The 21,259-nt window shown below is 38.3% G+C and overlaps 1 protein-coding gene across 2 annotated transcripts; it reads right to left on the reverse strand.

Moving 5' to 3' along the window:
• Positions 1–1,947: 1,947 nt before the first annotated feature.
• On the reverse strand, positions 1,948–15,618 carry LOC18445781 (Glycine cleavage T-protein family). Of its 2 annotated transcripts, XM_011629325.3 has the most exons (5): positions 15,437–15,618; positions 15,140–15,280; positions 14,059–14,651; positions 13,637–13,755; positions 1,948–2,681 (listed from the first exon to the last, which is right to left on the reverse strand). In XM_011629325.3, the coding sequence occupies exons 3-5, from the start codon at positions 14,638–14,640 to the stop codon at positions 2,132–2,134; spliced, it is 1,251 nt and encodes a 416-aa protein (XP_011627627.2). In that variant the 5' UTR covers positions 14,641–14,651; positions 15,140–15,280; positions 15,437–15,618; the 3' UTR covers positions 1,948–2,131. The 2 variants fall into 2 exon arrangements, with proteins under 2 accessions (XP_011627627.2, XP_006855973.2); XM_006855911.4 differs by lacking the exon at positions 15,140–15,280.
• Between the last annotated feature and the right edge of the window lie 5,641 nt (positions 15,619–21,259).

The raw sequence follows: 21,259 nt of genomic DNA on the forward strand, positions 1-21,259 counted from the left end.
TATATATATATAGCTGATCCGAATATTGAGTTTCAATATAAAGCCCGAGATATTTTAAGAAAATGTAGGAATAGCCTAAAAAAAGAAAACCAAGTGACCCCTTTTTTTCTCATTCCAAAGAAATAATTGATTGAATGTTTAGCAGATAACCTAAGGAGTTCAATTGTAAATTACTTGGATTTGAAAAAGAGAGGGAGAGAGAGAGAGATTTTCCTCAATTCATAGTTAGTGCTGGCAATGGCAAGGGGCTGGCCTGGCCTTGCCCCGACATGAAAAAAGGGCTGGGGCCATAGAATCTAGAGGAAGGGCGGGGCCAAGCCTAGCAACCTCAACCCGAGGACTAGGCTAAGCTAGGCCCAAGGTAGCAGTTATGGCAGTATAGCCGAAATTGTCTTGGTTTCCCATATTATCATTATTATTATCTTTTAGTTCCATTAGGCATTGTCACAACGTGGAATTTTTATTATTTTCAGTTTCATTTTACCATGAACAACCATAGGTATTTTTATAATTTAGATTGAGCTATTTAAGTAGGCCAAATCACAAAAAAATACATTGATTGTTCAAGATTACAACCCCCAAGGAAGTGTACTTCGAAAGTTTTTAACAAAATGAGTGAGAGTATCGTCATGAACCGCGACTCAGCTAATCAACAAGAGAGAGAGAGAGATTTTCCTCAAATCATAGTTAGGGCTGGCAATAGGAGGGGGTCGCCTGCCCCGACAAGAAATAAGGGCTGCGACCATAGAATTTAGAGGGAGGGCTGGGCCAAGCCTAACAACCTCCACCTGAGGACTAGGCTATGGCCAGCCTAGCTCGATTTGTCCTCATTTTTCCTTATTATTTCATATTACTAATCCTAAACCACAAGGGGTATTTTCATCATTTTTAGTTTCATTTTACCAATTATAAACAACCACGAATATTTTTGCAATTTAGATCGAGCTATTTAAGTAGGCCTAATCCCAAAAAAATGCCCTGATTGTTCACGATTCCAAACCATGAACAAGGGTGGGTACTTTGAGAAGTTTTAACAATTTTTCAGTTGAGGTAGTTTTACAAAATGAGAATTGCGGAGCAAACCATGCATTGATAAATTGGATATCTGAGTCACTTAAATGATATTGTAAGATAAATTTAAGCCGTTTAATGATATTTTTGCAAAATAATAAAAGATCGGATAATCAACAAAATATACTAGATGACCTTTCTCTTACAACGTTTATCAAGAAAAAGTGATTTCAAGACCATAAACACAAGAACCATTAACATACTCATGTTTGACAAATGCTAGCAAACCGTCGTGTAAAAACCTGATAGCAGACCTAGTCCTACGATGTGTAACTGGAAAACAAAGCCTAAAGAAAGTTTGAAATTTTAAGAGCCGATTAATAATGTAAGGAATTGACTCAACATAAGATAATTGCATAGTGGTAGTTATCGGCAGAAAATAATTGACAGGAAATTCAAATTCTATGAAGCTCCTAATAATTAGAATGTATTTCACAGTTCAGAAATATGAAGCTCATGAAAGAAATCTATTTCATTCTTTGTTAAATATAGACTGATAAGATTCTTTTTCTTAATATGGTTAATCAATGGCTCTACGTTAAATACTGATTGTTACCAAGAGAGGCCAAATTCATAGCAGCTGATAATTTCATTTGATGACAAACTAAGAGAGGCCACTGCCAGTTACCTATAATAGAGTAATAGCTTCGTGGCTTAAAGCACAAGCCTCAGCCACCCTTGCCAATAGGAAAGTCAATAATTTATCTGTTATTTTAGGAATGAATAATGGTTAACAATTGTTTCAACCATGACTTCGGGAAGAAAATAATGGTGGAAAACTATACATTTGGACAAACTTGTGTAAGATACATAGCAGCTATATGCGTTACTTTTTTCAATTCAGTAAAATTCATCCTTCTGACTGTTCAAGATAAATTAGCAAAATTATGGTATTATTGTCATAAAAAATGCAAATATGCACCAGACCTTGCCACATAAATTTTCACTTCCATCACAATGTCTAAGAAACAAGATGAAAGTAGCAAACATAGAAGACAAAGTGTTGCCAATCAGAAAGAAGATGAAGAGGGGGGAAGTTAGGGAAGCCTGGTTCAATCAACTATGATGGCTTGTAGTACTTGGTCGGCACAAATGGCATCTTTGTAACAACACCATCATATGGCTTCCCTCGAACCACAATCTTCACTTCAGTCCCCGCCTTATGGCTCCCTGATTTCACGTAACCCATGGCTATGTTCTTCTTCAAGCAAGGGCTAAAGCCACCACTCGTCACTTCACCAAGCGCCCCACCACCTTCCTTCTCCAAAATTTCACTATGGCTCCTAGCTGGTGGCCCAGTTGAGAAGAACCCCACTCTCCGAACAGGCGGGCCCTCTGCCAGCTGCTTGAGGATGACTTCAGCCCCCAAGAAACCCCCCTCAGCTCGACGACGCTTCCCAATGGCCCAGTTGAGGCCAGCGTCAACGGGGGTGGTGTGCTGCTCCATGTCATTGCCGTAGAGGCAGAGCCCGGCCTCAAGCCGAAGGCTATCTCGTGCACCTAGCCCTGTGAGCCGAACCTTGCCCCCGGAACCCTCTAGGGTGGCCTTTGCAAGGTCAACTGCATGCTCTGAGGGGACTGAGATCTCAAACCCATCTTCACCAGTGTACCTGCACCAATTTTCTTCTTATTATTTTATACTACGAAATAAACAAAAAAGTTGTATAAGACCAATATGATGTGATTATCAAATTTGTTTTGCTTTCAAGAGAATAAATGGATGGGTGTAAACAAGGAAGAGGATGCAATTAGCCAGTGATTGAGATGTAGCAGCAAGAGATCCAAGAAAAACTCAGTAAGCATTCCATTGACCAATTTTTAGTGCCAGCAGAGGAAAAACATCTAGAGACATTAACCCCAAAGTGCTCTATCTCACAGTTTCATGGTCAACTTTTCCTGGAGGAAAATAATGGAGACATGGAAGCCAGAGTTCAGCAAGCCGTTGTTTAGATGATAGGAAGAGCAAGCTATAGTATTATAATGAAACTATATGCTATAAACCTGTTTCTGTTCTTGAAAATTACAGGTTATATTCCACAATATTCCCAAATTAAATTTGCTATGATGTGGGGAAATTGCCTGCTCCATGTCATAAAAGGATAATATTATTAAAGTAGTCTGGAATTTCCAGTTCAAACCTGATCTGGTTCAACCAGAACCAGGTCTGGTTTGGCTCAGTGTCATGTAAAAATAATCCAGCCATTACTCTAGAGATGAGCACTCAACTTTTTTCTTTAATCTCGTAAAAACTTCGAGAAAGATCAGGAGAACTAAATAAGTTACATAGCCCATATTTGAATGTGTTTTCAATCAATAAGTCACACACATGCACACACGCACTCTTGCACACACACACGTGCACCACACTCACAAACACAGAGAGAGAGAGTGTGTGAGAGAGATAAGCAAATACACATGCCTCTATGCGATACTCATGTGTCCTCAGTGCGCAATTACTTTCATGCATCATTAGACATTCAGGACATTGGGTGCCTGTGTGTATGACACCATTGTAAAGTAGATCGACATGCACAATGAAGATTAAAAACTACAAAAAATGGAGATAAAAAAAAAAAAATTTAGTGAAATGGGGTATCAGTTTAGAAACCTCAATAGAACCACTAGTAAATAAGATTATAGAAGTAACAAAACTGGAGTGAAGTAAAACTGGTTTTTCATAGAAACAGCAACATCAAAATAAAAAGTGGTTTCTCTAAGAAACCTTGGGAAACTCAAGCTATTATTGAAAAACCTTGTAAAAAAATACTACTGTCCTAAATGTAATATAATATCTCAAAATTTCACATATCATACATAAAAATATCCTACGAACTCAACCAAAAACTCATTTAGCGTACGAGTCTGGAGTCTGTTAGTGGTCCTGCATTAGACCAAAAAAGTGAGTGGAACTGGGTCTGATGCTGCCAGTTGAGCTGCTAAGCAGTCAGCTCCCATTCTCCCACAGATCAGGGCTATCAGCATGCCTTCTTTCAGTAAAGAGAAAACCGATGGGAGGTGAAATCCCAACATCTTCCAGGTAAGGCAAAAATTGCCAGCTCGTGTAGTTGTCATGCCTTTTTCAAGCCTTCTAAGTCATATGATCCTAGGGATATTATATTTCTATTATTTTGCATTAGTGACAAGTGCTGGACATGAATCCATACCCATGCTTCAGATGATAAAAGGGCACTTACCAACTGTGCTGGTCCCCCGTGGTGTTCAGATTTAGAAAAAGATATACCTCTTTATACCTATAGAACAATAATGATATTACTATCTTTTCATAGTAAGTGACACGAATCAGCATGTCCAAGACAGACGGTAGCCCATAATGGTTCAACTTCCAGTTCAGGTTTTAATAGAACGGAAGGTATCCCCAAAGAATTGATATAAAAGGAAAATGGGATGCCCTACCATGCAGCCCAGCAGGCATCCAAGCAACCAAACTTTTCTTGCCCCTACATGCCGCACTTGAATTGCATAGTAGGAAACTATATTATGTGTATTGTGTCGCACTATTATGCTTTGAGTGATTTGCGTACATCTCGGACTCCAAAGTTGTGACATTAAATCAGTGTAGTCTACCATTTTAGAAATAATATAAGGGAGCACGACCAACAAATCCTCGCCTAGCCAAAAATAATAATATGAAATCAAAAAACTATTGTTGTACCAGACGATGGATATCAACTTTTTCTTTTCCCAACTTGGTCAGTTTAAATCAGGAATTTGCTGCTCAATGGCAGCATGATAAAATAGGAAATCTTCAGGAGATGTACCGTCAATGTACTTGTCCAAAGGGGAAACACCAACTTGACATTTGATGACAAATAATATGGCTCACCGACAAAAATTGGGTATACATGTGTGTGCTTAAAACATTTAAGATATCTTGATACAAAAGACAAAAATTGGATACACGTGTATGCTTACAAAATTAAGATATCCTAATACAAAATGGAACAACAATTTTATGGATGGAGCTAAAACTTTGTAATTGCAAGAACTTGTCTCCCCACACCCTTTTGGGCCAACATAGTAGCCTCCACAGTCGCCTCTCTCCAAGTATGCTGAAAGGTCCCACTGAAAGCACTGATGATGTCAAAATCTTCCTTGAAACACATAAAGATTACCACTTAATTCTGCTCGTCCACTTCCTCTCAGGATGATATTAAGGACAAACAATATAATAAGCTGAATGATGGGTGTTACTATCATATTTAAAAGAGATGGACTTGGATCAGGGGTCATCATAATCCCAATCTGAGTAAGGTCATTGAGGCATGAACGAGTCTCAACAGCTCACAAAGTCTTGTCGAGATTTGATAGACTTGGTAGGTACTAAGTTCAATTGACTCAGGTGGGTCCAAATCGTCCAGCCATGGTCAGAAAGAACCAAATTCAGATATCATGGAACCCAATTAGGAAATAATTACTCTGGTCTCTACAACTCTGGGAAGAAACCAAAACCATAAACCCATGTGACTTTCAACCGAAAAGATGTTGGGTATTGTGTTCTTCAAAGGACATATCTCCTGCTTTCCCCATGTAGAACACCCATGCTATTTTTGTAATTAAGGAGCAATCCCAGTTTTGAGTGGGAGGACAGATTGGTCCATGTAGGACTAATCGGCTCTATACCTTGGCTATCTTGGATAGACCAATCATGAGCTCTTGCAAAGAGACAAATAGGTTATGGGTTTGTTGGATTAGTTTGAAGGGTGGAAAGTGACCGCAAGGTTAGCTATTGTGAAGTGCCCACTTATAAGTTTGTGCACTACCCAGGACATATGCCCAGTCTTCCAGAGATCTTCCCAATGTTTTAAAGATCCTTCTTGAGAAGAATAAATTTGCTGATATTTTATGAAAAGAGCAACCTCAAATGGGTATCCTTGTGATATAAAAAAAGAAGGGTATTTTTGGAAATATATTTTTGTTCTTAGTAGGGACTGAATTGGAATCATTAATCTTTTTATCGGAAAATACAGGGAAATCTAACTATTCTAATATATATATATATATATATATATATAAAATTAAAAAAATCTCAAAAGCAAATACAGGGAAATCTAACTATATGATTTTTTAATGCCTCTCTTACCCCATAGATCTTCTATTAAAGGCACAAGACTAAATTCAACTCAGACTGTAGCTCAAGAAAAGCTTACATAAAGGGCTGGCCCAACTATTTCATCAGACAAATACATACTGTGGGTGAGATGTTTAGGGCCGTGGGGCCTACGTAAAGTTTCACGTGATCACCACGTGAATAAGAGTGTCCTCCATGCGTGATGAATGATGGAAAAGAAGGTAGAGTTGATTGTCCATGCACTGCATGGAGTTCCAATAACTCTAGGGTTGGCATGTTGGAAGACCACAAGTTGACATCTTCTGGGCTAGATCAAGAGAAGGTCATCTGCAGTTGCAGCAAGAGGAAGCATGTGGTGGAAGGTACTAAAGATGGTGATGCATGGAAGAAGACAAAAGAAAGCCTTCTCCATGGGCTGCATTCTCAAAGTTGACCTCTTGGGCAGGCACATTGGGAGCAATTTGGAAGGCTGCTCAAAGATAATCATGTCGGCAAGAAAAGTTCGTTATGTTTGCAGCAAGAATTAGCAAAAGGATGGATGAAGAGCAATCATGAAGATCAGAGTCGAGCAAAAGAATAAGATATTGTTGTTTATGGGCCTGTATGTGGCACACGAAGATAGTCACCTCAGGGCATCAACAACTGAGGTAATGCGATCTCTATACAGCCCATGATTCGAGAACGTCTTGCAGAGTTTCTCAGAGGCACTTCCAAGTGCAAGAAAGGGAGAAAAGGTTACCCTAGTGTTGCTGCAAAATGGGCTGCATTTGTCCAGGCAAGAGAAATCTAGAGATAAGAAGAAACCCAAGGAGGCAGAGAAGCCCTGTGATTCATGTCCATCAGGGCTCGAGTTAATTTGGGTTTCAGTGGAAGACTTTTCCTGAGTTGGTGTGCCATCAAACCATGAAGATCTGGTGTGAGGCGAACAAAGCCCTAGGGGATAACCCACGGCAACTCTCACAGGTATGTGAGAAAATTGTATCATACTGGTTTTGTACAGCTTTTTGTGAGAAAATTGCATCATCCAGATCCTAGGGCATTGTTTTGAAAAAACTTGATGATGTAAGTATTTATTTAAGTTTATGGAAGGACCTCTAAAGGGCCCCTTGTCAGTATAAGCAATGAAGGTTTTTAAAAAGTTCCTAAATTTTATCCTGAAAATACCACTATTTCTGCACACAAAGTTCCCACCTGAAAAAGGATGGCAGAAGCTCAATTAAACCTGCCATTTTCTACGGAAAACTGTTAAAGTACCAGACCCCCCAAAATTGCCTGAATTACTCACTGACAATAGCTTCTATGATTCAGGAGCAATGGTGACGAAATGGACACATCTCTTTTGATCTTTGATCATCCACCTCCACCTCCTATCTTCTTCCTCTCACTTCCATGTACATTACTGTCACCCTAAAAGTACAATCCTTTCCTTTCACCTCTCTATATCTTCTTCTCTTTATTTCCATTGCAATCACAAGGGATGCAAGTCCAAGTAACAATATACAGAAAGGAAGAGGTCACAGAGTTGCAGGACATGGATCGATAGCATAGAGAGAGAGAGAGAGAACAACAAACGAGATTGTGCTGAGAGAGAGAGAGAGTATTCTACTGCCCTGAATTTGGTAACTCTGAGCTGAAAGAAATTATTTCCCAAAAGCTCAGTAAACCATGCCCAAATATAACTTATAACCACACCCAAACAAGACAATTAGCAACTCCTCATATTTAGGACAAATTATTTTGTTTTGAGTTGCGCCTAGTCAACAGATATGGGGCATGAGTTCCTAGGTGTTAAACGTAAGGCTGAGGTTTTGATCATCAATTTGGGGCCTGTGAGTCTCCTTGATCATGTCAACTTTTAGGCATGGGAATTTTCTGGTCATGAGCTTTTGGAGTCCGTCTCTTTGTCAACTCCCACCCCCCATTTGTTAAATATTAAAGGAAAATTGTTTCCTACGGGCTGGACCGCATTTTTACAATATGCGGTCCCAAGGTATAAAGCATCCATCTTAAAGACGAATGCAAATAGGTGGTCCATCTAAAAACAATTGAAACTAACCGTCCAAATGTTTTCTTAATAGAATTATTGTTTCTAATTTTCAAACTTTATTTCTTTTTTCATATTCAGGATCTCCATGTTAGAGATTACATGTCTTGAAAAATTAAGTCCAAAAATCCATCTCAAAAAATAGATTTTTAAGAGGCGACTCATTCCTACATGGACTCATGAAACTGTGTCCAATATTAAATGCAGGTTCCCTTCCCCGCCCCGCCCCGCCCCGCCCCGCCCCCATATTAAATGTAGGTTACCGCCATATATAAGGCTACAAAACCACGAATGATTTCTTTTTGGTCTTGTGAATGGCCAAAATGGCACCACAAAATCATGGTGCCATTTGAGGGTGAGTAACCAAATCCAACATGATAATATTTAAATCTTCTCATTTAAAAAGTAAATATTAGGAGTATGATAAAATGGTTACCTTGTTTTCAGAGGGGGTAAGTAAGATCATGAGGCATTTGACATGGTTTCCAAATGCAGGGATTCAAAAGAAAATCCATCAATAAGAGAGGGTCTGTCTTGATAGAGTAAGTTTTGAGGTAAACACTACTTGTTTCTTTCCTTCAGTTAGTGAGCTACACCCAAAACTGTCCTGACAAGTTATCGCATTTAGAAATGCAATACATTCAGATTTCCTATTTCTTGTATCATGTGAGGAGAAGATACAAAACTTGTTCATGTTGAAGGGTCCAAAAGTATTTTCTTTAACCTCCTCAATATTCATTGATAATGCCAACAAGCAGAAGAAATGCCAGGATTACGGTTAGTGACTTGGTATTCCGTGTGGAAGATTTGAGTGCTAACCATTTATATGGCACACAAAAGTAAATTAATTGTGGCATTTCTTCACATGCTCATTCTTGAATTAGTGTGCTCAGATAACAAGTTAGAACTCTCTAATGATTAAAACTCGTAAAATAGTAACTTATAGCAAACTTTGCATCCGAAGTCCAACGATAAACAATGCCAACTCAAAGGGATAGCTCAAAACTCATCTTTGACAGTTTCTTTTAGATAGTTCTGTATAGACTTGATACTTCAGATGTCATTATAGTATTTCTCATACATTGTTATCTTAAATACAAGATGATGGAGGTTTATAATTCAAGGTATGTTCCATGGCATACTATCAACGTAAACAATTAAGCTCCAACCAAGTTGTTTATGTAGCCAATGTTTTACATCATAATGAAAAAGACAGACTCCAGCAGTGAGCCTTCTCCTAAACCCATCCACGTTTTATCAAAATGGTGCAGAAGCTGCAAGTCCCTGCTTCACCATTTGCCTCCATAATGGAAGAGAGAAAAAGAGAGAAGTGACAAGGGGGCATAATAGAGAGTTATTGCCTCCAATGTGACATACACACCCCTCGAGGAACCCTAGACTAGTCGCTTTTGTTCAATATGAAATCAGAGCAACAGGTTCATGATATCAAAGTATGAGTTTTAAGAGTTGTACAAACTTTTGGAGAGTTACTGGTGTAATTACAACGTTAGAACTTTGGAGGGATGCATGTTGTCTTAGTTATGGACAACTTAACTAGGCACCTACAGGATGAGGTACCGAGGTGCATGTTGTTAGCAGATATCATCGTTTATTGCTGAGACCCAAAACAACATCAACATAAAGTTAAAACTTTGGAAGGATACTCTAGAATCTAAGGTTTTAAGATTAGCTAGCATAAGACAAAGTATTTGGAATGCAAGTTTATTAATAATAAAGAGTAGAGACGATGAAGTAGTTAAGATTGATGGCTAGGAAATACCAAAAATATAGCACTTTCAATATCTTGGGTCGATAATCCAGGAAAATGGAGTGATTGAGGAAGATGTCGCACACGAAATTAGAGTTGGGTGGGAGAAGTGGAGATGTGCAACCAGAATTTTATGTGATCGCTTCATACCAATGAAGCTGAAAGGCATGTTCTATAGGACAGCTATGAAACCAACTTTGCTCTATGGGACGGAATGTTGTGCAGTCAAAAAACAAGACATCCATAGAATAAGTGTAGCAAAGATGAAGATGTTGAGATGGGTGAGTGGCAAAACAAAAAGGGATAGAATTCGAAATGTATCCATTCAAGAAAATTTAGGTATGACATCAATAGGCGATAAGATGAGAGAGAGTAGATTTAGGTGGGCTGACCATGTATGGCACATACCCAGTACAACACCTGCTAACAAGTGCGAGTTAGTTCAAATGAAAAGCTCAAAAAGGGCAAGGGGTATGCCCAAAAGGATATGGTTGGAAGTAGTGAGAAAAGATATGAGGACTTAAGGCCTCACTGAGGGTATGGCCCTTAATAGAGCAGAATGACAGACCAAGATTCTAATAGCTGACCTCAATTAATTGGGAGAAGGCTATGATGATGATGATGATGATTTGTGCAATTACGAATAACTCCATTTTTCCTTTAAATTTGTTACCACAAAATCAGTTCAACTATTGGGCGTTGGAGATAGAAATAATGGGAGATGCCTGAAAATTGCAGTTACACAGAGGCAGCAATCACTTATTCATTAATATCTCACTGAAATCAGATTTATAATCATCAAGAACCAACTTGCCTAAGTTCCCTATTTTCTGCTGCATGCAAACAATAATATAGACAATAAAATCCTTTTTTTTTTTTTTTGAGTGAGAGACAATAAAATCTAAGTTTTAGAGTGAGAAATCTGCACAGTGCACTGTTGGACAGTCCGGAATCCTTCTAGGGTCTCAAGCCTACATAGAGGGATGTTCAAGGCAAAGCCAATTTGTACTTACGCTCAACGCTCCCTCTATATCCAGGGGTTAACCAAGAATGCTGAACGAGAGTTCCTAGAGCAAACCCCAACATGCAACCTTCTTAGGTCTAAATCCTTAAGCTCATAATGTGGGTTTGTCACACCACTATGTAACTTCTAGGAGGTTCCTTGTGCTTCCTTGTTAGCCCTCGATGAAAGAGACACAGGGTCCATATGGCCTCCCCTTGCTTCATGGAAGTGAAACTTGCCCAACTTAACCTGCCTCTTGTTATACTAGCAATCATTGACTCTATATCCCAATAGGATAACCAGTTCTGGACCAGCCACTTCGACAAAGACCGTTTCTTCTTTTGATGACCGAAAGCTGGAAGAAATCAAGTGCTTGTGTGCTGGGAGACTGCCTTTGATTTCACCAATAGGAGCCTTTAGTGGTCGGAGTGGCCTTATGTACAAAACTGCACTTATTTGTGCATCCAAACGGTAGGTTAAATCTCTCTCTGAGAGGTGGGAGAAGTCTCTACTGGAACAGGTATCACTGGCAGGAAGCGGAAATTCCTACCAAGACAACCTAAAAAGGATTTCATCATAGTGGGAGTAGCACTATCATTGTTTGGGTACTTATCTAGGTATCCGAATGGCACGTTAAGTTCCACAACTGGCAGTGGGAAGCTCCTTCCCATGTGAAACCAACCTGTCAAAAAGCACCCTACAGTCAGTAACCACTGCAGCAGGAGAAGAGTTATCTGAAATCGGAATGCAACCAAATGGCAAACATATACTAAGAACTCCAATCCATAAATCCCTAATTTTCTACTTGTAACTCCAATTTTGGTGAACGACCACTCATTGGAATGCTATCGACAACATCTACAAAATCAACACCATTTAAGGTGGTTTTGCCTATCAGAAAAGCAGGTCTCTAAAATCTGTAAAAGCTTTTCAGTGTCTGATTTGAAATTAAAAAAACAAACGGACCGCAATACCAAACATCTCTAGGGTGCTACCAGTCCGAACTATTCCACGATTACTCATAAACCAAGTCAAAGATGTGCTTGTTATGAATCTCAAGACTCCATTACCCGGACTTTCACCAAGGGTTGCACGAACCTTGTTTTCATCAAGGTATCTTGAGGGCCTATCCAAGGTCCCCTTCAGGCTGCACATAATAGTTAAGGTCAAATCACCGTCCTCCTGTTCTCTATACATGACAGCCTTTCCATGTTCAAAGACATGAGGATCATCAATCATGGTCCTTACCCCAGCCAAGACAAGTAATTAAGGACGGTGTCCACACTCATACTATTGGCTCGAAAATCAGTTTTCTGGAGCCACGGGCAAAAGCCCCAATCACAGGTATGTCCAGTCTGCGGGACCATGGTTATTCCTTCAAATACACCAACACCAACTGTTAATTCTTGGGGATTCCAACACCCAAAGCATTGCTAACATTATTCAATACCGCCTCCCATCCCCCCAACCCCTCCCCCCTCAAAAAAAAAAAGGAAAAAAAGAAAACAACAACCCACACACACACACACACACGCACACAAAGGTTTAGCTGCATTTGGAAAAACACTTCGTTACTTTTGAAGCTTGAGAGCTTAAAAGTTGGGATGGAACTCACTTTATTATACTAAATCATGTTACTCAACTAGTAAATGATTGCTCAAATAAATTAGCAATCATGGTGATAACTTAGGCATTGTTAGAAACCAACCCATTTTGCAATGTAACATACTCAAAAATAATGGTTCATGTGTGATTGATGCATTGTTGAATTAAACAATAATGGAACTTCAATGTGTGAATAAATGTCTCTCTAGAGGGCTCCTAAGCCACCTTGACCAAAAGGACACCCATACGCGACAGGACAAATTGATTCTAGAAGAAACTCATAACGAAAAAGCACGCTATGAAAATGTGAACCTCTCCACACTATGACCTTAAACACGACACTTCACATGGATCTAGAATCATCTAGCACCTCTGTAAACTCTCCTTTATCAGAATCATATAATAGCTACCAAACTCTCCCTTATCAGAATCACATGATAGCTACCAACCACAAGAAAATTACAGGGCACGCAAGAGGCAAGGATTCCCATGGTTGCACAAAGGGAATACATCCTCTTTCATTTCCCAAAAATATATAATATCATGATTCATTGAGCACCAAGTAAAGTTATAATGTCAAGAACTCACATCATCAAGATCCCTAGTTCTTCCCATGTGTTTATGTTTTTATGAATTATTCGACTTTTACCTGGTCTTAAGCATTTAAGGTGCTTGTATACCCTAAAGTATCCCTTATCAAGGTTGCCACGGAAATACCATTAATATGTAACAAACAACTCATAGGAGTGGGACAATGAGCAATAGAGTAGCCATGAAAGCTTAAGAGTATAGGATCTCCTTATTAATAACTCCACTATGTAGAAAGTATTAACAGCTTCAATCTCTCCTCGTCACTACAAATTGATTGATGGATAAATTACAACATAAGTGAAGGATCAAATTCCAAAGACGCTCAGCATGGAAAAGACAGTTATACAAAAAGATAGGCCCACCACAAAAAAACCACAAGCACAGCAAAAAAAGTAGTGTTACACGATCGGTACCTTAGAATAGCAGAATGCAGGAAATGAGGTATGATCTGAGAGAGTGACATACCCAGTTCTAGTGAGATAGCAGGGTACCCCTTTGATATCCAACATTCGGAAGTCACCGAAGTACATTTTGCTCAGATCATCCTTGACAAACATCTGAAGAACAGGAGCTGCAAGTGGACCCTGCATCCCACATGTTTAAAGAGCCATGAGACCTCAAATTTGGGGGGCAGAGAGAGAGAGAGAGAGAGAGAGAGAGAGAGAGAGAGAGCTGCAAACAGTGATACAAAGCAGGAATGACATGCTTGTGTGCGTAAGAGAGAGAGAGAGAGAGCTGAAAACAGTGAGAAAAAGCAGGAATGACATGTGAGTCTGTTGGGGGAGAGAGGGAGAAAGAGCGGAAGGGAGGGGAGACAGAGACAGACAGAGAGAGAGAGAGAGAGAGAAAGAGAGAGAGAGAGAGAGAGAGAGAGAGAGAGAGAGAACCTGCAGAGCCAGAAGTGATCTCTCATCATGAATATGCCAATCGACATCCCCGCCTTTTGATTTGAAAACCTTCATGTGAGACTCGATATGGGCTAAATCCTTGTCCCTACAACCCGCATTCACAACCAAGTATATATGGTCATTCTTCACCTTTGCAATCACAGAATCATCAATGGCACCCCCTCTCTCATTGGTGAACACAGTGAGAGTCCCAGTTCCATCAGGAAGGCCCGCAACATCTGCTATTACAAGCTTTTCAAGAAAGGGGATACAATCCTTCCCTTTGAGACTAAGGCCACACATATGAGACACATCGAAGAGGGCCCCATTCTCTCTACAATTGATAGTGGAATCCATAATTGAATCCTTGTATTGAATGGGCATGCTCCAACCAGCAAACGGAACCATCTTTCCCCCATTCTCTATGTGAAAGTCATGAAGCACAGTTTTCTTTAGCTCACCTGTCTCTGTTGCATAAAGCCTATGAAATACGCAGTCACCTAAGACTTTCTCTCTCCTCCCAGCTGCCTGAGAGAGGCAACGGGTTAATGATTGCCCAAGCTGCCATAATGGGCCCCTCATTTTGCATAAACCTGTCCAGAAAATGAAAAAAAAAAAAACAAGGACTTAACCTCTCTAAGTAATCAGTGATTATTAATACCTTCCAAGGTTTCTACAAATGCAGGTTCTGCAACATTCGAGAAGAAAACTAGCCTTGAAGACTGTAAATGCAGATTCTTCGATGGGTACTTACCAACCCCACCCCCAAGAAAAAAAAAAACAAAACAAAGGGAATCTTTGGATGGGTTTCAACTATTTCAAAGAATATTGGAGAAAGAATACAAAAATTGCTATGGAAGGAGAATAAAAGTGGGGGCAAAGCAACACTAGAGTTGGTTCATCTCCCTATAATCACTACATCCTAGTATCTTCAATGGTTTCTGCAATAAACGAAAACCATTGGCCTTGAGTTGGTAAATGCAGAAACTACAAATGGGTCTCCACAATTTTTAAAGAAAATCATCTATCAAACAATACTGAAGCAATTGGAGTTCTATTGATTTTCTTCAAATGATCATACCAATGCAGATTCCGCGTCTTATGATACTATTGGCCTTAGAGCCGTGCAGATTCTACAAATGGGTCTCAGAAATTTCAAAGGAGTTTGAGAGAACAATCAAAAAGTAGCAATGAGAGTACGATGACAACCCAGGAAAAGCACCTGGAAAGATAAAAATGTAAGCATACATTACATGACTGTAGCAGATTCTTAAATTAAAAATCAAATTTTTAACATTGTGGTCCTCTCCTAATTCATGTAATGGACATAAATTGAGAGAGAGATAGAGAGAGAGAGACGATGGATCATGTATCTGACCTGTTTCTTGCTGGTTGGATGTGCGATTCTGGGGATGTGAGAGAAGGAAGAATAAGGAGGAGGGGAAATAGTTATAGCATTAGTGGGTGGCGGAGGGTTCATATCCACCAAACCATCTGTGATACGGGATATAATTTGCCATCCTTAGTGAGTGGCCATCTCTGTTCCTCTTCCTCCACCCTTCTTAGGATTTTGCAAGTTTTGTATCTTTATCCATGCTTGACTGTGACATCTCTCTCTCACCCCATTCTGAACCTAGTGTTATTTAATATTGAGTGATGAGTTTATTGTCCAAAAAAAGAAAAAGAAAGAAAAAATATATATTATTTATCAAGGTGGTCACAATTCTATACAACAAGTAGATGTTAAATTTGATAGTTTGGATGTGTAGTAAAGTTTGAAAAAATTGATCAATGGAATAATTGCAGCGATCCAATGTTACATTCAATGGTCAAGATTAATGTGACCACCTTGAATGATGAGTATGTATACTACGCCCCTGAGGGAGCATAGCTTACTTTTACTCTTGGTGTTAATAACTTGCTTAGGAGAACTTTTTAAATCTAAAATGTATGAATCACCTAACAATCATTAGATGATTGTTCTAAAAAAGAAAAAAAATTTAAAATTTAAGTTTTTTAACACTATGATTTTGTATTTAAAAATTAAGTCGTCTCTATTCAATCTCAAACCGTTATTTGTTCAACTCATAGAGGGTGGAATTAGGAAAGTTTCTTTACCCAAGTTAATCTATCCAGAGGTTATAACCCCAAATTTTGGGATCTAAAAACTAATTACAGGTGGGATTTTACAAGAGGGAGTAAATAAACACTCTACTCCAGAAGGAGTAGAGTATCTTTGCCGTTGCAAAATGATTTTGAAAGAGAAAATGCTGGTAGCGAGAGGTGGAAGCAAAGGCAAAAAGGGGTGGTATGGCGTCCAAAGCATTTGGACGCTTAAAAGGTGCACGGTCACTTTAATGGTTCAGATAGAACTATGCTCATCCAAGGGCCCATAATGAATCTCATTTTTTATTTTTTATTTTTATTTAAAAATAATATTAATCTGAAATTTTGGTTTTAAGTTCATTTTTATAAATAAGATTGAATAAAATTAGTAAAAACGCATTTTGAATAAAAAATATTGGCTAAAATAAATTTAGAGATGTTTTGGTATTTTTATATTTTAAATATTTTATAGTTTTTTTATTTAATTATATATATATATACACAACAAAATTAAGATCGATATCTTATTTTAAAAAAAATAAAAGACTAATTTTTGTCAGAAGATATCTCAACCATTAATAAGGTGCTTGTGCACCCTTACACGCCTCCACATGATGCCGAAGTGATTGCTTTTCCAAGGAAAAATAGTGCGGAAGCTCGGAATGAAATGAAGATATTAAGCCTGCTCAGACATTATATTGAAAGAAAGATGTATGTGATCTTTTGTCAGGGAATTACAAATTTTTTTTTATAATAATAATAATAACCTTTTAATTTTTAGCAACAAGATCACTCACAAATTATCTTACTACAATCAACAGATATTCCAAAATAGAATACCATAACAAAATAACAAAACTCAACTACTTGATGCCATTGACACAAGTTAATACTATGCTTAAGAATATGAAATAAAGAACAAGTAAGCATAAGATAAAGATGTTGGAGATTACCTCAACCGGGCTTTTTACACTCCACACCGATTCACCACATCCAATGGCGCAGGATCTGCGGTTTAACTTCAATCTCCAATCGGGAAAACTGATTTCGACCAAATTATGTAACCACCCTTAATTCTTCACAAAACCTTAACCTCCAAAAATAACTTAGGCTTCCCTCTAATTTCTACAACCCTTAGTTTTTTCTTAAGTCTAGAGAGAAAAAGAGTAATAGCTAGAGTTGGGGCATGGCCCCCCTTTGAAACTTTAGGATATAGAGGTTTAGAGAGAGAAACTCAAAGGAGAGAGAGTGGGGTGTATCCCTCAAGGAGAGAGAGACAATTGGAGAGAGAGAGAGATTGTTTTTTTTTTTTTTTAATTATGGGAAAGAACTCCCCTATTTGTAGAGAAAATAAGATCTAGGGTTTCTTTAGGGTTTTTCATAATTTGCTTCTTTCATGAGATTGAATCTGTACCGTTGATCAAGATGACTTGTGGTGTGAGAGATCTGAGCCATCCATTTCATAGATGGGCCATCAATATTATGGAATGTGCTTAGACCATTATCCCCATTTCCTTAAACCATTTTCCAATCACTATATTTAGATAAAATAGATATCTTGCATTTCATAAAAATGACATGATCATATCACATATTCCATAAGGATATGTCAAACATTATCAAGAAAATAAATACTACCAAAAATTTTAAACAAGATAAAGTCAATATTTACCATATATTCAAATTGACCATATCCCTTTTTAAAGCATACTTATCATATTACAAAATATGCCATGGTCGCTATATCCTTTCTAAGATTTGACCACATGCCTCTAATCAAAATTACCTTAACTTAAAGTCTTGAACACAAAGCAATTAAAGAGAATGCAAAGGGTGGGGCGTGTCACCCCTTTGTGGCACATGTGGGCCGCCACCCACATGCCACATGATAGGCCCTATGTACTTTGGGCCCCTATGAAATTTTATAAAAAAAAAAGTTTTAAAATTAAATAAAACGAATTAATATATATTTGATTCTTTACAACTTTATAAAATCAATAACTGTATTTTTATAAGTCCAAAAATCATAATTAAAATATTGAGAGATTCATAAAAATTCAAATAATAAAACTAAAATCATTTCAATAATAAAATGAACATAATTAAATTAATATGATGGAAAAATGATCCATATGGTTTTAGGAATTCAATCTGTAATAATGGGGTACTCCACCTTTAACTGTGGACTACAGACCACACTAGCTTTATCGAACCGACCCAGTGTTTCTCATGTCCTACAGTCCAAGCAGGGACTCATTAGTAGGTCACCAAAGTTAGGTTGATGAATAAAGGGGTCGCAATCCCAGCCCGTGGATTACAGGTGCTCCCCTATAGACGAGTCAAGATCACCATGACTTAATACAACCACAACTTTATGTTGTATAGGGGTGTCTCTTGCACATGCATATGCTTCACCCAAAGGTGGATATCTGGCTTTACCGGATGATCTATCAATATGCATGTCGTGTGATGGAACATGGATGAGGTTTTGACCCCTGTCTCAGTAGGCCTACCATCACACACAAGGGTCACACAGTTCCTCGGCTCTCTCATAAAGGCATAAGCTTCGACCTCATCAAGGGTTAACCCAAAACCCTTATCGGTTAATTCTTTATGTCCAAGTACCTTGGGTTTTTCAACCGACTGGCCTAGATCGATAAGCGCAATTCGGTATAAGCAAACATCATTCGCGTAGTATGGTCCTCGAGAGACCACACTCCCACTGAGTTTATATTTCACTATAATAAAAGTATTTCAATATACACTCATAAGGCCTTTAAAGGCCACATAAACCCAACGTATATAGATTGGCATGAGAGAACTCTCTAATTGATCATCTCGACCTCGAAATGTATTGGACATAAAGGGAAAAAAAATTGAATCCAAAAAATAATGTATCTTGTAATAAGTTATTTGGACCGTTTATGATTCCAAACCTTTTTGAAAAGTTGGAGAAATAGTCCTCAAAATTTGGAGAGAAATTTACCGGGGTGCATATTGGAGGGAGGGGGGTCAATTTCAAAATGGGAACATGTTTGTCCTAATATACCGGCGGCATCCCCCTCTCAACCTTTTTTTTCCTAGTTACCCCTTGTTCGGTAAACTGAATACTAGACAGGAGGTTTTTTTTGCGTCTAAACAAAAAAACAGTTGTGAAGTGTTCCAATTACCAGACAGCTCTTTAAGTTTTTTTCGTTTTTTAATAATTTTTTTCGGCATCTCCCTTTTGCTTGCAACCCTCTCTCCCCCTCTTTCTCGTCAACATTTTCTCTCTAACTCAAGAACCCCGGTTTGCAGAATGGGGAATCTCTTCCTTCTCGCTCTTTAAGCTCCATGCGTTCTTTCCCTCTCTAGGGTCAAGATTTTGCTGCATTTTATTTGTTGTGGTCAATTGAGGGGTTGGATAACAACAGATAATTCAGGGGTTTAGGTTTAAGGTTTCAAGGTGGTTTCATGGAGAAGGGTTCGGCTTGAGGGCACATTAACCCTCTTTTGAATCCTTTGCTTTTCTCTCTCTTTCCTCTCTCTCTAATGTAAAACCAGAAAGCAATAATATTATGATCCAAAAGACTAGAAGCCAACAAGACTTTTCCTTCTCACTCTAAAAGAGTCCAAAAGAGGCGGTTCGTGCCGGATTCAACAGAAGGTGCATATCTTGTGCCCTAATCGACCTTTGTGTTTCGTCACAGAGGAGCTTGACGATGGTTTTAGGGTTTGTGGTTTTCCGATGAAGATAGTGGGAATAAGTTGCCGGTTTCCGATAAAGTGGCTCATGGTTCGCGCAATGTCAAAATTTGCGACCAGGTCAAGGTAGATTATGTACCTTGCGATGTTGTCATTGAAAGGGATAACATCGATGTATTCGTAGTCGCCGGGCCGAAGATTGCTCAACCTTTCCCATCTCGATATGCGATTTCTAGATCTTCGAGAGAGAGAGAGAAGCAAAATAGCGATTGAGAGAGATGTGATGAAGGATGAGTGCTGATTGTTAGAGAATGAAAATATTGAAGAGAGAGAGAGAGAGGGGGGGGGGGGGGAGATAGAGGGTAGCAAGCAGAAGGGAGGTACCCTAAAAAAATTCCTGATAAAAAAAAAAACTTAAAGAGCTGTCTGGTAATTCGAACATCGGACAGTTACTTTTCGTTTAAATGTAAAAAACTCACTTGTCCAGTATTCGATTCACAAGACAGGGGGTAACTAGGAAAAAAAAAACCCGAGAGGGGGAGGAGGGGAGGTGCCGCCCATAATTTGAGATGTGAGGTTTTCTTATTTGGTACTTTTGGATGTCTAGTAATAACTTCTCTCAATATTGTCATGTGATCTACTTGTACTAACTCATAAGAAGAATTTCACCAAGAAAATGATCTAGCAAAATAATATATAGTATTTAATTAAGGGTGTGGTTTGTATAAGGCTGAGGCCCAAAACAATCAAAGTACAGTGCACCTTTCAATAGTGTTGAAATATGTTGTTTTAATATCATAAATATGACGACCTAAAAAATTATTTTCATCTCTAATTATAAAATTTAAATATTAAAAAATAGTGTAGATCGAGCAGATTTGTGAATATTTGGAAAACATGAAAATTGACATTCTAAATAATACATTATAAGTTGCATTATTTCTAATGAAATATATTTTTTCTCATGTCCATAAATCTTGAGGTTGAGATAATCGAATTGAAAGCTTTTCAGCATTGAAACAACCTATTCTCGTGAATTTATAAAGTGCGCTTTAATTTGATTGCTTAGGGCCTCGTCCTTATATAAACTTCATCCCTTTAAGTAAACACAATAGCATAAATTCAATATTAGCATAACATGACAGGAAAATTAAAAAGATTGGAAAAGATTAAGAAAAGCCATACAAAATAGTGGTAACAAATATCATTATTAGATAAAATATAAGTACTAAAATTCTTATAACTTTCCACTCCAAATTTGATACAAAGATTGATACAATCTACCAAATCAATCAAAGTCAATAGTCCCTTATATCAGAAAGTTATTACATATTAGCAACATCGATTGGTATTAATGTGGGAAAATAAAGTGTCCGTCATGAGCTACAAGTAAAGTTCCCCAAGAAATAAT

Source organism: Amborella trichopoda, chromosome 2 (assembly GCF_054954075.1).
Source record: "Amborella trichopoda isolate Santa Cruz 75 chromosome 2, AtrichopodaSantaCruz75HAP2 v2.0, whole genome shotgun sequence".
NCBI classification, from domain to species: Eukaryota; Viridiplantae; Streptophyta; class Magnoliopsida; order Amborellales; family Amborellaceae; genus Amborella; species Amborella trichopoda.

What these genes read in the sequence shown, in the direction of transcription:
- LOC18445781 (XM_006855911.4), bottom strand. Translation starts at nt 14,640, where the DNA reads ATGAGGGGCCCATTATGGCAGCTTGGGCAATCATTAACCCGTTGCCTC. An exon ending in GATCACTTCTGGCTCTGCAG is followed by an intron (nt 13,756 to 14,058) that starts GTTCTCTCTCTC and finishes TGTGGGATGCAG; the next exon opens with GGTCCACTTGCAGCTCCTGT. An exon ending in TGCTATCTCACTAGAACTGG is followed by an intron (nt 2,682 to 13,636) that starts GTATGTCACTCT and finishes AAATTGGTGCAG; the next exon opens with GTACACTGGTGAAGATGGGT.